Source organism: Pelmatolapia mariae, linkage group LG14 (genome assembly GCF_036321145.2).
Source record: "Pelmatolapia mariae isolate MD_Pm_ZW linkage group LG14, Pm_UMD_F_2, whole genome shotgun sequence".
Taxonomy (NCBI): domain Eukaryota; kingdom Metazoa; phylum Chordata; class Actinopteri; order Cichliformes; family Cichlidae; genus Pelmatolapia; species Pelmatolapia mariae.
Genome location: NC_086239.1, coordinates 20,448,001 through 20,461,629, shown reverse-complemented (window position 1 = coordinate 20,461,629; position 13,629 = coordinate 20,448,001). Strand labels below are relative to the sequence as shown.

The window sequence follows — 13,629 nt, the reverse complement described above, 5'->3', positions numbered from 1 at the left end:
CCTAGATCCTGCAGTTTCCTGTCCAGCTTCGAGGGAACGATGGTGTTGAATGCTGAGCTGTAATCTACAAACAGCATTCTCACATACGTGTCTCTCTTCTCCAGGTGTGACAGGGCAGCATGGAGTGTCAGGGCTATGGCATCATCAGTGGACCTGTTGTGGCGGTATGCAAACTGTAGAGGGTCCAGTGAGTCGGGTAGTGCAGAGCAAACGAAGTCCCTGACCAGCTTCTCGAAGCATTTGCTCACGATGGGGGTCAGGGCTACAGGTCGCCAGTCGTTCAATGAGGAGATGGTGGAGGATTTGGGTACAGGGACGATGGTGGCCATTTTGAAGCAGGCTGGGACTACAGACAGAGAGAGGGAAAGGTTGAAGATGTGTGTAAACACTCCAGCCAGCTGAGCCGCGCATGACTTGAGGACGCGGCCGGGAATCCCGTCCAGACCAGTAGCTTTGCAAGCATTCACCCTCCTGAAGCACTTCCGCACATCCTCCTCAGATACAGTGTGCGCACTGACGTCATCCGCGATGCGCACACTGTCCGGTCTCGTGGTGTTCGCTGTGTCGAATCTAGCGTAGAATACGTTTAGATCCTCACACAGAGAGGCCGTGGTCTGCGGTGTGCTGGTTTTCCCTCTAAAGTCTGTGATTGTGTGTAGTCCCTGCCACATACTCCGAGGGTTGTCAAACTGTTACTCTTTCTCCTTGGTCTCTTGTGTTCTGGGGGCCTCTGGATGTCTGGAGTTTTGATCTCCTCCATACCTGCTTCATGCCCTGGAGGACGGGGCTGTGGCTCCCCACACCCTCTAGCAGATCATTACATAAAGGAACCTTTTAAAAACAAGCGCGCTCATGCTCACAGGTGTATACACGGGTGCTCACACACACAAACGACACCCTTTTTGGCTCCTACCTCAAAGCACACTGTGCGCTGTCGATCTTACATGCTGCACAATAATGTTTAATATTTTAGTATTTACTCTTATATTCCCATATATCATCGTGATGTTGTTTATTCTATTGCTCTCGTTTTCTTCTGCTTGTTTTCTTTTTTCTTTCTCAACAGGTGATCCAGGTGATTGATATATATATTTTTTGTCTGCTTATTTTGTTGGTTTTTGTTTTTTACCCTTTATCCCCGTCCCTCTTCCCCGCTGTTTTTCTTTCCCTCTTTCTTTCTCCCTTTTTTTCCTCATTCAAGTCTGTATCTAGCAAGTGAAAATAAAAAATAAAATAAACAATAAAAGGTGAATCAAATAGACCATTACGGCAAGGCTGGGATGGTCCATTTGGTAAAGTAAATCCGTTGGGCATCTTTCTTCGCCTTTAGACAATAATTCTGATGGCAAAAGAGCCAAACGGGACAGGCAAAAAAGAAAAAAAATCAACAGTTTTAAACTGTTTTATAGTTAACAGGTTTTTCCTGTCGTATTTTTACTGTCTTTCACTGTTAAATGTACGGATCTTTTTTACAGTGTAACGTCGGGAGGAAAATGTCGCCCATCTGTTTTTTATCATTTAAAGAAGCCTTTAAAAATCAGATGTTGAGCGCATTAGAGCATCTAAGAGGAAAATTTAACCACAGCCGTGCTACTGAGACCATCATCATATTTTCAAACTGGTCTTTTATTGAAACTGAAGCGACACAGTGATGTTGGCACATGTTACAGGCTGTAAAATGCGAATTTCCTGTTCAGTATTCAGTGCGCATTCACTGGCCAGTCTCGTTTCTGACTACAGTAAAAAGAGAATGTCCAAACTACACGTTTTCTGTTGGATATTTATGAAAACATTGCTCTTTTTTTGCACATTTAATCACATAATTGCAGAAAATATTTATTCCAAAAACTCTTCTTGTGATGTATGTAATCAGATGGAGAAGTGGGAACACTGGTTTCCTTTAAAAATCATGAGTTCAGTAATTTAAGGGTTCAAAGTGATGTATGATTTTCAGAAATCTCCACACTAACAGAACTGTTTCAGTTCTGTCTATATTCTGACAGGTTTTAATAATAACTTGGCTTATAGGCCGTTATAATCCTAAAAACATGGAAATAATGCTAATAATCATCATTTTGAAGCTTTTCTTGAGATTTTTGCGCCGGAAGTGCATCCAAATGAGTAGATATGAGAAGTTTGTCTCCTGTAAACACTAAAATGTAGTTTCATGGTAAGTAATTAATTGGGACGTTCTAGTAATTTTTAAACGGAGTGGCACTGGGACAACCAAAGGAAATAAGAATACTTAAAGTTAAATAAAATGGATTAAAATAAATCACACTGCAATTTAAAAGAAAAAAAGGTATCGCTGTCTATGGCGACGCCCTAGCGAAAAAGCGAATATACTTAAGTAGGTGTAAAATGCCTAAAGTAACTGTACTCCATATGTTACATGATGTTATTGGTAATAATTACAATTAAATGATTCATTTGTTGATGATTTTGATTACTTAAGTATCACTCAGTAGCTTGATCTGTAATAATTCAGTTTAATTACTTAATATTCTGCTGATAAAGCTTTAAAATGAACAGTATGGCCTACAAAATACAGCTGGCCCGCCTGGTGCCCAAACACATATCTTATCTGGACAGCCCCTGCTGGTGAAGCAGCTAACTGGTGAATATCCGTCAGAACAGCTTGGAAGCAGTTCTAGTGTGATCAGATGTGCAAAAAGCCTTAAAGTAGAGCTGTGTTTAGTGAAAATGCTGCTGTTTTGAATGCATGTTCTCCCTGCAGCCTGAGGTCAGCTGCAAGAAAAGACACTTCTGTACTATTAGCCTTGAGCTGGAAACATGACCAAGGAGGAGGAGATCCCTGACTGGGTGGGAGCCAAAGAGTTCTACGACAAGTATGAGCCCAAGGAGATTCTGGGAAGGTATGTTTACGAAACCGTCGTCGTAACGTGACCCACAGCAGAGGTTCACCCAACTGAGCTGAGCAGAAAACTCTCCATTGGACTTTGGACTAAAGAGTGCACAGTTTTACCTCTTAAAGATTAGAAAGATCATTTAGGTAAACTAGACCTATATGTAGCCACATGTGAGGGTTGCAGGATAAAGATCCACTTGAGCAAAACCCCAAAAAACAATAATGGTTTATTGTTTGTGAATTTAACCCAACTCGTCTCTTCTTCAGAGTTTACACAAAGTAACTTCAAAGAGTAACAAGGCAGAACACAAAAAAATGGTAAAATATCTACTTGCTATTAGTTTGTAGAGACTCATTTAATGTTACAACACACCTCAGATTTAGACCTCAGTTCAAACAGCTATCATTCTCTGCACAGAACAAGCACTTTCCCCAAAGTTTCCCACAAGCCCCTGAGAAATGGGAGACGAGCCAGGGCCTGCTCATTGTCATTCAGTCCACCAGCTGTCAGAGGGTGGTGCTGTTACATAAGACACATTATCCAAGGAGGCCACATTTATTAACATCAGCACGCTTCAGACAAAGTGTTGGCCGTCGGTCTGATAGATTATGTAATTTCACCCCCTTTTCCCACATGCAGGACAGGAGGTCACAGGATGTGGACAATGTGTCCTTCTTCTAGTATTCTTCATTCAGAGAAAAGTCACTGGAGTTCCTTTACTGTGGTCACCCTGAAGTTTCTCTTGTTCATTCATAAATCGCCCTCTGAATTTAATTTCAGCAGTGACGTTTTCAGTTTGCTTACTTGATGTTTTTCTCTGTTTTCCTGGACGTTAATGATAAACAAGCCGATCTTCATGACAAGCACATTCTTCACTGTTCACTTGCTCTGTCAGACTGATAAGATGGTAAAAACACACAATACTTTCCTTTAGTCTGACCATGTCACTGATTTCTTACCAAAAACAGTGCTGTTTTGAAACGGTTAAACACATGATTCATGATGAAAGACACTGTGACGGTCACAGAACATTTTATCCAGCAGTTATCACAAGTTGCCCTCCTACCCAAGCCTAAAAACAACAGATGTGCAGCTCGGACGGCTGATGTGTTTTTTCATCCTCAGGGGAGTGAGCAGCGTGGTGCGCCGCTGCGTCGACAAGCAGACGTCTCAGGAGTACGCGGTGAAGATCATCGACATCACCCCCTCCGACAAGATGACGCCGCAGGAGATCGAAGAAATCAGAGAGGCGACGGTGAAGGAGATCGACATCCTCAAGAAAGTCTACGGACAGGAAAACATCAGTACGCATGCTTCATTTAATCAGTTTGACTGGGAAAACTTGAGTTTGTTTAAACTTTGTTCTTCTAACATGGCCAAATATCAAATTAACTCTCTTCTCCAGTTCAGCTCAAAGACTGCTATGAGTCCAAGGCCTTCTTCTTCCTGGTTTTTGACCTGTAAGTGTTTCACATGGCTGATTCCTGAACAGGTATTTATGTGAAAATCAAATAAAACGTTTAGTTTCTTTTTCCCAGAATGAAGAGGGGTGAACTTTTTGACTACCTCACAGAAAAAGTTACACTGAGTGAGAAGGAAACGCGGTCAGTGAGCATGTTATTTAACAAAAAAACAGATAAATTATGCTAACTTTTAAAAGGACTCTTTAAAGGTTTGTACGTGTTGGCTTTAGGAAGACCATGCGGTCTCTATTGGAGGTGGTCCAGTTTCTCCACGCCCAGAACATTGTTCATCGGGACCTGAAGCCCGAGAACATCCTTTTAGACGACTACATGAACATCAAACTCACTGACTTTGGTTACGCTGTGCAGATTCAGCCAGGACAGACGCTCAAAGGTCAGTGAAAGCTTCCATTACTGCAAAGTGTGTCAGCAGTTCAGAAACCTAGGGAGAATACATGACTTTCTCGCAGAGCAAAAAGGTGGCTGTAATCACCCAACTTGTCAAAAGATGACAAAAATACTTAAAGCACATGTGTCAAAGTCAAGGCCCGCGGGCCACATCCGGCCCGGCGTACATTTATATCCGGCCCGCGAGATCATTTTATATAGATGTATTATTATTGTTATGCATGGCCCGGCGATATGAGGCGCTAATAATATACAAACTACAGATCCCATAATGCAGCGCTGCAGCCTCCTTGCTGAACGCTAGGCTAGCTGGGAACATTCCCGCATCAATCAAGTCAAACTTCTGTTATTGCGAAGCTAGCCGCTCACAATGGTGGAGAGAAAAGTTGATTCTGAAAACAGCCTTTCAGTACCGGTGGGAGACTGAATATATGTTTACAAACATTGCTGGTAAACCCGTGTGTCTTATTAGTGGAGCTAATGTGGCTGTAATTAAGGAATTTAATTTAAGACGGCACTACGAGACAAAACGTCAGGATAAGCTGAAAAGTACAGACATGTATAGACAAGAAAAGTATAGACATGATGGATATTGCACGGCTGGCCATCTTCATCCGTGGAGAGGAAATATTGAACATTAAATCGATGCACGGGACAACGACAGGAAAAGACATTTTTTAAAACGTGTGTCAAAGTGTAACCGACATGAAACTGCCCTGGGACAAACTTGTTGGACTCACAACAGATGGAGCGCCGGTGATGTGCGGTGAAAAAAGTGAATTTGTCGGCAGGATGCGAGTAAAGATGCAGGAGGAGAAATGTACCGGTGAGTTAACAGCATATCACTGCATCATACACCAGGAAAGGCTGTGTGGTAAAGTCCTAAAAATGGAGCATGTAATGATCACCGTAACGCAGACCGTAAATTTTATCTGAGCTAAAAGTTTAAATCACCGTCAATTTCAGTCTTTTATGTGGTAAATAGATTCAGAGTTGGGATAAAAATTCTCAATTGAGTTTTTGAGCTCAGCAAGGAAATCAGTGTCAGATGTCAGTTCATGGACATGGCATGTATGATGCGGTGAAGGCATTTCAAGTGAAGCTGTCACAAATGCACCAGTGCAACTTGCCTCACTTTCCCTGTTGCCAAGTAATGTTGAACCATGTCAGCGGACTTTGCTGAACTGCACCTGTGCAATGCCCCAGCTCCGTCGACATGCGGCTCCAACCTTGTGTATGCTGTCATTTATTTTTTCTGGGGTTTTTGGCAGCATGTTCATATTTCTAACTTGGATAATTTTCACAGGATATATTTTTATAAAGAGCAAAATATTTAAAGTTAAAGTTTATTTTTTTTAAGTTTATTTAATCTGGAATAATATTCCTGTCTGTTTTTTATTCATATTTATGTTTAAAAAACATTGTTTTAGTGTGTTCAATAAATATTTATCTTGTTTGGCCCCGACCTAAAGTGTGCCTTGAGTTTTGGCCCCCTGTGCAATTGAGTTTGACACCCCTGACTTAAAGCATTAAAAACCTTCACAGGTTGGCTGACAGTTTTAACACCAGTGCATCATTTCAGACCCACCACTGAGTTGAGTGAATATTAAAGTTACAGTTTACAGCCTGCAGTGCACTCGTCAGGACATCAGCTGTTGGTGGTGAGCGGAGAATCTGGGCCTGGTTGCACAACTGCTGCCTGCTCTCTTAGCTGCTCTTACAAAGGTTAAGAAACAGGACACTCTGATCTATTTGCTGCAGTTCCAGACACTCACAGTACACTGACCTTTCAAATAGACTTCTCAGAAGGCATCGGATCATTAGCAGTGCGAAATGCCAGGCTTCTAATGAAACTGTGCATCGCTGGATAGTTTTGTTCAGTCGGTAAAGACGTAATGGGCTTCTTCCATTAGGTTGGAGATCTACTTGACCCAGCAGCACTTAATCTAAATGTGCTCAATTAATGTCTAAATGCATAATACTTTAATTATGCTATAGATGTTCCCTAAAGATGGATGTTAAACTAAAGGAAAAACCTAATCTCTTGAGTGAGGGGATCTTGTGGCTCTGTTATGCTGAGGTGGAACATTGGCATAGTTTGTACTGAGTTTCTCAAATCAATACAGTGCTGTTCAACATAATGTAATATTTCTAGCCGGATGTAGACCTCTCTTCCAGGGTGAGATCTCCATCCACAGGGCATGAGAGTATGCTGAATGGTTTGATGATGATAAAAACGAGGAGAATCAGAAGCTGTGAGCAGAAGTTCTCACACTTTCTCTGCCGTGCCCTCCTTCAGAACCCAAAAAGTTTGTACTCCACCTCTCACACAATTTTTTTTATCAGTCAGTGACAACAAAAAGGATTCAGGTTGAATTATAATTGATTTTATTGATTTATTGATTTTTATTGATTTTATTGATTAGCATTCAAATATCTCAGTGAATACAAAATAAAGGTTACCACAAAGCAAGAAAGCACGAGACAAGGCTAATCAAAAGGTATTGGCTGAAGCATTTGCTTATTACGCCAACCCTTTTAACAAAAGATCTTTTTGCATGCAGCTCCTGTACACAGGGCTCGAAGCAACGAATAAAACAAAGCAAAGCAAAAACAAACAAACAAACAAACAAAACAAAAAAACTTTCCACCTTAGATAAGTAACTACATCAAAGCAAAACAATCAAGAGTTTCAGTATTATTATTTTTGCTCTTTTCATTCTTGATTTATATATTTTTCTAATACTCTATTTTTAAACATGTTTTTAAACAAGGAAAATGAACTACACCTTTTTAAATCACTGTCATAACTATTCCACAGGTTAACTCCTCTAACAGAAACACATCTCTGCTTTATGTTTGTCCTTATCTTGTTTTTTTTTAAAGAAATCTGTTCCCCTTAAGTCATATTGACTCTCTCTGACTTTAAACAGCTTCTGAGTACTGCGGCAAAGCAAGTTATTTTGTGCTTTATACATTATCTGTGCCATTTTATATTCAACTAAATCATAAAATTTCAGGGTATTCAGATTAATAAACAAAATATTAGTTGGTTCTATATAGTTTGATTGATGTATAATTCTTATAGCTCTTTTTTGTAACTTGAAAATAGGAAGAGTATTTGTTTTATATGCATTACCCCATATCTCCAGACAATAAGTCATATATGGAAGCAACAGAGTACAATAAATTGAGTATAATGATTTCTTGTTCAAGACATGCTTTGTTTTGTAGAGAATAGCAATGGTTTTTGACATTTTTGTTTTCACATGGTTTATATGAGACTTCCAACTCAGCTTATCATCAATTATCACTCCAAGAAATTTATTTTCGTACACTCTTTCAATTTCAATTCCATTAACCCTGATTTTAGATACATTTTTCATTTGTCTAGTGCCAAAAATAATCAATTTTGTTTTCTTTATATTTAACGATAACTTATTTATATCAAACCAGTTTTTTAATATATTAAACTCCTTTTCCACTGTAGTCAGAAGCTGTTCTAGGTTTTTACCTGAGCAATACAGAGTGGTATCATCAGCAAACAATACACATTTTAACAGTTTGGAAACACTACATATGTCATTTATATATAATATGAATAATTTAGGGCTATTTGCTATTTTCATTTGTGAGGGAAACACACCAGTTCGAAAGGACAGATTACAAATGTATGCAAAAGGTTGCACTATATATTCTATAATACTTTTAATTAATATCATGTCAATACCAAAACAGTCAGTGGACTTTTTATTTTTAAATGTTTTCACAATGTTAATTATTTCTCTATGAGTTACAGCACTAATAAACATGGAGGACACATTCTGAGTAATATATTTATTTAGGTTGTTATTATTTCTTGACTCTGGAATTTCTTTTGCTAAAGTAAAGCCAACATTTACAAAGAAATCATTAAATTCATTTGCAATGTCTTTAGTTTTATCAAGCACAATATCTTTATCTTTTTTAAAATAGTCTGGATAATTCTTATTTTTTGAGCCCTGTTTGATTATACTATTTAATATCCTCCATGTTTCTTGTGTGTTACTTCTGCTTTGCTCCAATAATGTTTGGTAATATTCTTTCTTACTTGTTCTTATAATATTTACTAATCTATTTTTATATAACTTGTACTTTATTTCAGCATCTTTTGTCCTCTGTTTTATGAATCTCTTATATAGATTATTTTTCTTTTTACATGCATCTTCTATCCCCTTTGTGATCCATGGCTTATTTGATCTGTGATGCTTTCTAGTGATTTTCATTAAAGGACAATGTTTTTCATATAGTGAAAATACAGTTGATAGAAATGCATCATATGCACTATTTGAATCTTCATTTGCAAAAACCTCATTCCAATTGTGTTCCTTTAAGTCCACCTGGAGGGCAGCAATGGCTCCTGTTGTTCCATGTCGTATCATATCAAATGTTTGATTCTTTTGTTTAGTTTTAATCCCAAAATAATTTTGAAAAATTGCAAAAACAGGAAGATGATCGCTTGTATCAGTTATAAGAAGTTATAATTGAATGATGAGCAGCCCAGTAGCATCAGCATCTTTCTGTATTTCCCATAGAGGAGATACAGGGGTACTCCTCTTTACCTCTATCTTTAAAACCTCAAATGAGGGAATGTCTTTTGGAAGTAGCTCGATCTGCCCAACCAGTTGTGGTAAAAGGAGTTCTTCCTTCACACTGTTTCAAAGTGCTCACTCACACAGTGGACTGATCGCCTGATTCTTCTGGTTTTCAGGGTCTTTGGCCTGCAGTATAAATCCCTTTGAGGTGAATATTGCTATGAATCGGATTGGTTAAACAGTATAAATAAAATTGAACCAGACTGAGTTAAATTGAAAGAGTTTGTTTTGTCTCTCCAGTAGAGATGCACTGATTCCCATTGAATATGATGGCCAAACACTTCCCTAAGATACTGTATTATTTTTTTCTTTTAATATATCATCTATTTGTGTGTCACTTTTGTAGTTGTAGAGATATTAATAGACAATGAGGATAGTAAATATTTAACCCTTACATACCGTTTGGGTCAAATTTGACTCAAATCTATTCAGATGGGTTTTAGATCTACCAGCATGAATCAAATCGAAGGAAATGGCTGGCGTCTTAAAACTCTGCGTGACATGTCTGTGTGTATTTTGTATAGGAAAGTGGTGACAGAGTTCTGTCATGAAAAATACTGGTGTTCCCACCACATCTACCCAGGTTCCTGCAGAGACCTGCCCATGCAGGTCTTTAAAGGACCATCAGGGGAATCTCCAAACAGTGAAATAGTAAAACAGCATAGGATCATTTATGGGTCGCATAAAGAACAGAGGTCATACAGAAGTCAGAGAGTGCCTTGGGCAGACACAACAGCTGTAATAGGGCTGCACAGTGGTAGAGTGGTCAGCACCGTTGCCTCACAGCAAGAAGATTCCCAATTGAAATCCTGGCTGTAGCCTTTGCATGTTCTCTCTGTGCCTGTGTGGGATTACGTCAGGTATTCCTGCTTCCTGTCACAGTCTAAACACATTAGTTTGGTTTAGGTTAATGCAGTAGTGCATGTAGACAAGGATAGACTCATGAATACATGTAAATGAACAGCTCTTAAGCTCTTAAGCCTTATTTGAAATTCTGTAAAAGTGGTTTTATGTTGACAGACAAAGATCAGGGAATATGCTCCCTTTAATAACATTTATTTACTCTTCCTGTCTGTAATGCAGAGGTGTGTGGGACTCCTGGTTACCTTGCTCCTGAGATCATTGAGTGCTCTATGGACGCAGGACATTCAGGATACGGTACAGCTGTGGACATGTGAGCGACCATGAAATCGGTTACCAAGTAACAAAAATATCTATAGGAGGGAGTGTCAGCTTTACTCTCATGTTACCAAAATTGATCTTATGCACCTCAGCAGTGTGTTAGAATTATCTCATAAGCCTGTGTACAAAATAATGACTCATATTATCTGTTGTGTGGCTCGGCTAATACGTGTTCCAGGTGATTAGATTATGCATGTACGCACTGCACAGTGAACAGACTAGATAAACTTTGTTCTGGCTCGTGTTTGCAGATGGAGTTCAGGTGTTATCATGTACACGCTGCTCGCGGGCTCTCCACCGTTCTGGCACAGGAAACAGATGCTGATGCTGCGCATGATCTTAGCAGGGACGTACGACTTCTCCTCCCCTGAATGGGAAGACCGCTCAGACACTGTCAAAGATTTGGTAATCTTACTTTCGCAGTTTGTTGCAATCTCAGTTTTATAAGTTAGGTGATAAGGTTGAAACCTTGGAACTAAAATAATTCTTCCTCCAGATCTCGCGGATGCTGGTGGTGGATCCAAAGCAGCGTTTCACAGCTACAGATGTTCTGAACCACTCGTTATTTTCGCAGTACGTGGTGCACGAAGTACGACAATTCACTCCGTTCAGGCGCTTCAAGGTGAGAAACACAAGATTTTATCAAACTAAAAATCTTAATAGTTTTCATATTTGGGGGATATATTTTATGGTATCTTTATCATATCTTGATCAATATATAACCCTAATTCCAAAAAACTTGGATCTTGCTCCCCCCTAAATTTCTGTCTGTTTCTGTCTACTACAACTTTACTGTCTTTGATAGTTCATAAAGAAACCATAACCTTTTCTGAACTTTCTCCATCAGGTAATTTGCTTGACCGTTCTCGCTACAATGCGAATCTACTGCAACTATCGCCGTGCCAAGCCCATCACCAAGGAGGTGATAAAGAGCGACCCGTACGCCGTGAAGCCCATCCGCAAGCTCATAGATGCGTGCGCCTTGTCCTTCTTTTTGGCCTTACTTATCAATTTAAGAAATAAGCGATCATTTTGCTTTATTGAAATCCTTGTTGCGGCGTAAACTACGATTGGGAAGTGCTATATATAATTTTGTAGTTATAAATCTGTGTATAATTTATAGTTATAAGTCATGCACATACAAGATTGTGTACATTTCTATAAAAGCAATGAAGTACTGGTACATTTTGGTAAAAGAGCAGAAAATGGAAAAAATGTTGGCTTTCCACATTTATCAGTAGGTTTGTTTAAGAATAAACCTCTGAAACACACATCTATTGGTATTTTGTGCAATTTACATAAAGCATTGTTTAAGGATTATTGCATGAATATTTTATGCTCACTTCACATTTTGGAGACAAGAGTTCCCCTTGCCTTTTTTAGGTGATTTCATAAGATAGCAAACATGTTTATGTGGAATGAAAAAGCCTCACTTACATCTTAAAAAACTAAAAGGACCAGTTGGTGAAGGGTGACTTTGAATATCTAAGAATGTTGTTTTATTGTTACACATTAACCAAGACTCACTTCCCCCCCTGAGAGAGCTCCTTGTTACAGCATTGAGTCATCTCTCTAGTGCCAGTGTTTCCACTTCAAAGTCTAAATTGCCTAAAGAAGGAAAAGATCATCCAAATATTAATTATCTTAAATATATTTGGAATAAACTGGTTTCAATGTTTTAATTTTGATCTTGCCAAACCCAAAGTTGTGCTAAGGTAAAGCTCATTTTGACCAGAAGTTCTAGTAGTCCACAGTGATGTATTGAAATAATTTCAAGATCTTGTACACCAGTTTAATAAACAACAGTTTCAATTGTTTTATTATCTGAAACTCCACCCTCAACCATCTGAAATCTGCAGATAGTTATGGATTAGATTAAGTACCTGTGAACTTTAGGAAATGTTATTTTAACATCTTCTCTGTTGATTCAGAGCCTGGACAAAAAGGCCTCTTCAGTTTTCAAAAAACAAAACAGAAAAAAAAAACATGAGAAAGTGGTTTAAGTCTGAAATTGGATGAGAAAGCGTGAGAAAGGACTTCTAGGAATACTGAAGTAACGGCTGATGCAAAGAACATCTTGATCAATTTAAGATTATGAATTGCTTTTAACAAGCTGGGACCACATCCTTATTTAAGTTTGATAACAGCAGATTGAGAAAGCACAAATTGAAGCTACGGTTTGGGAACGGCCTCAGAGGGGACTGGCAGCAGATCCCAGGCCAGGCAGATCTAATGAGAAGTGACTGAATTGGGAAAAAAGGAGAGAAGTGTGGGGCATGAAAATGAGTACAAACAGCTTGTGGCGCAGGAGGCATATACCAGTGCATGAGGTGTGGTCCTGCACCTGAAATTCAGATAAATTTTCTCCAGTTATTGGACACCATACAAGTTTTAAGAATAGGGGTGAAAGATGCAACTATATACTTTTCTAAAGAGTTTCTGATTTCTTCCCACTGTTCGGCAGTGATGCACACAACATGTGGGGCAGAGTTGAAGTTCCGATTTTAATTGGGAGTAACCAGAATTGACAAGATTAGACGTGATTGTTTCAGAGGGACAGCTCATGTTCAGCAGCTGGAGACAAAGTTAGACACGCAAGGCTGAAAAGGTTTGGACATGTGCAGAGGAGGGATAGTGGATGTTGAAGATAGAATTACCAGGCAAGAGGGGACATGAAGATTCATGGATGATATCTGATTTAGAGAAACTAAATCACATGCAAACAATAATTAATTTATTTTATGACACACATGCGTTTAAATGTGTTATTTTCTTCTTATTTAAAGTTCTGAATAAACCTTGTGCAGCATTTCGTGGGTAAAAATACAGATATATATACACAGTTTAAAGGACAAAGAAATAGATATGAAGCACAATGTGAGACGACCTTGATCTTACAATATGAAACGTAAATAATATTATATGACAATATCAAAAACAGTTTGCAAGTAAAAGCAGTCCGCAGTTCAATTTTTAAAACAAATATTGAATAAAGCAAAACCGTTTAAGACTTTGTTGATGGCACAGAAAACAATTCTAACCTTTAGCCTAGGTGAACAACGCAATGCGTTA

At 38.8% G+C, this 13,629-nt stretch overlaps 1 protein-coding gene across 1 annotated transcript; it reads left to right on the top strand.

Annotated features, from left to right (window-relative positions):
- The first annotated feature begins 2,671 nt into the window (after positions 1 to 2,671).
- LOC134641713 (phosphorylase b kinase gamma catalytic chain, skeletal muscle/heart isoform-like) lies at positions 2,672 to 13,590 on the top strand. Its single transcript, XM_063494231.1, has 9 exons — positions 2,672 to 2,876; positions 3,996 to 4,174; positions 4,276 to 4,330; positions 4,409 to 4,478; positions 4,568 to 4,727; positions 10,459 to 10,549; positions 10,809 to 10,962; positions 11,054 to 11,179; positions 11,405 to 13,590. Exons 1-9 carry the CDS (start codon positions 2,794 to 2,796, stop codon positions 11,618 to 11,620), a joined length of 1,134 nt encoding a protein of 377 aa, XP_063350301.1. The 5' UTR covers positions 2,672 to 2,793; the 3' UTR covers positions 11,621 to 13,590.
- Positions 13,591 to 13,629: the final 39 nt, after the last annotated feature.

Coding starts and splice junctions, on each gene's coding strand:
- LOC134641713 (XM_063494231.1), top strand. CDS start 2,794: ATGACCAAGGAGGAGGAGATCCCTGACTGGGTGGGAGCCAAAGAGTTC. Junction 4,175..4,275: donor CTACGGACAGGAAAACATCA/GTACGCATGCTT, acceptor TCTCTTCTCCAG/TTCAGCTCAAAGACTGCTAT. Junction 10,550..10,808: donor TACGGTACAGCTGTGGACAT/GTGAGCGACCAT, acceptor TCGTGTTTGCAG/ATGGAGTTCAGGTGTTATCA.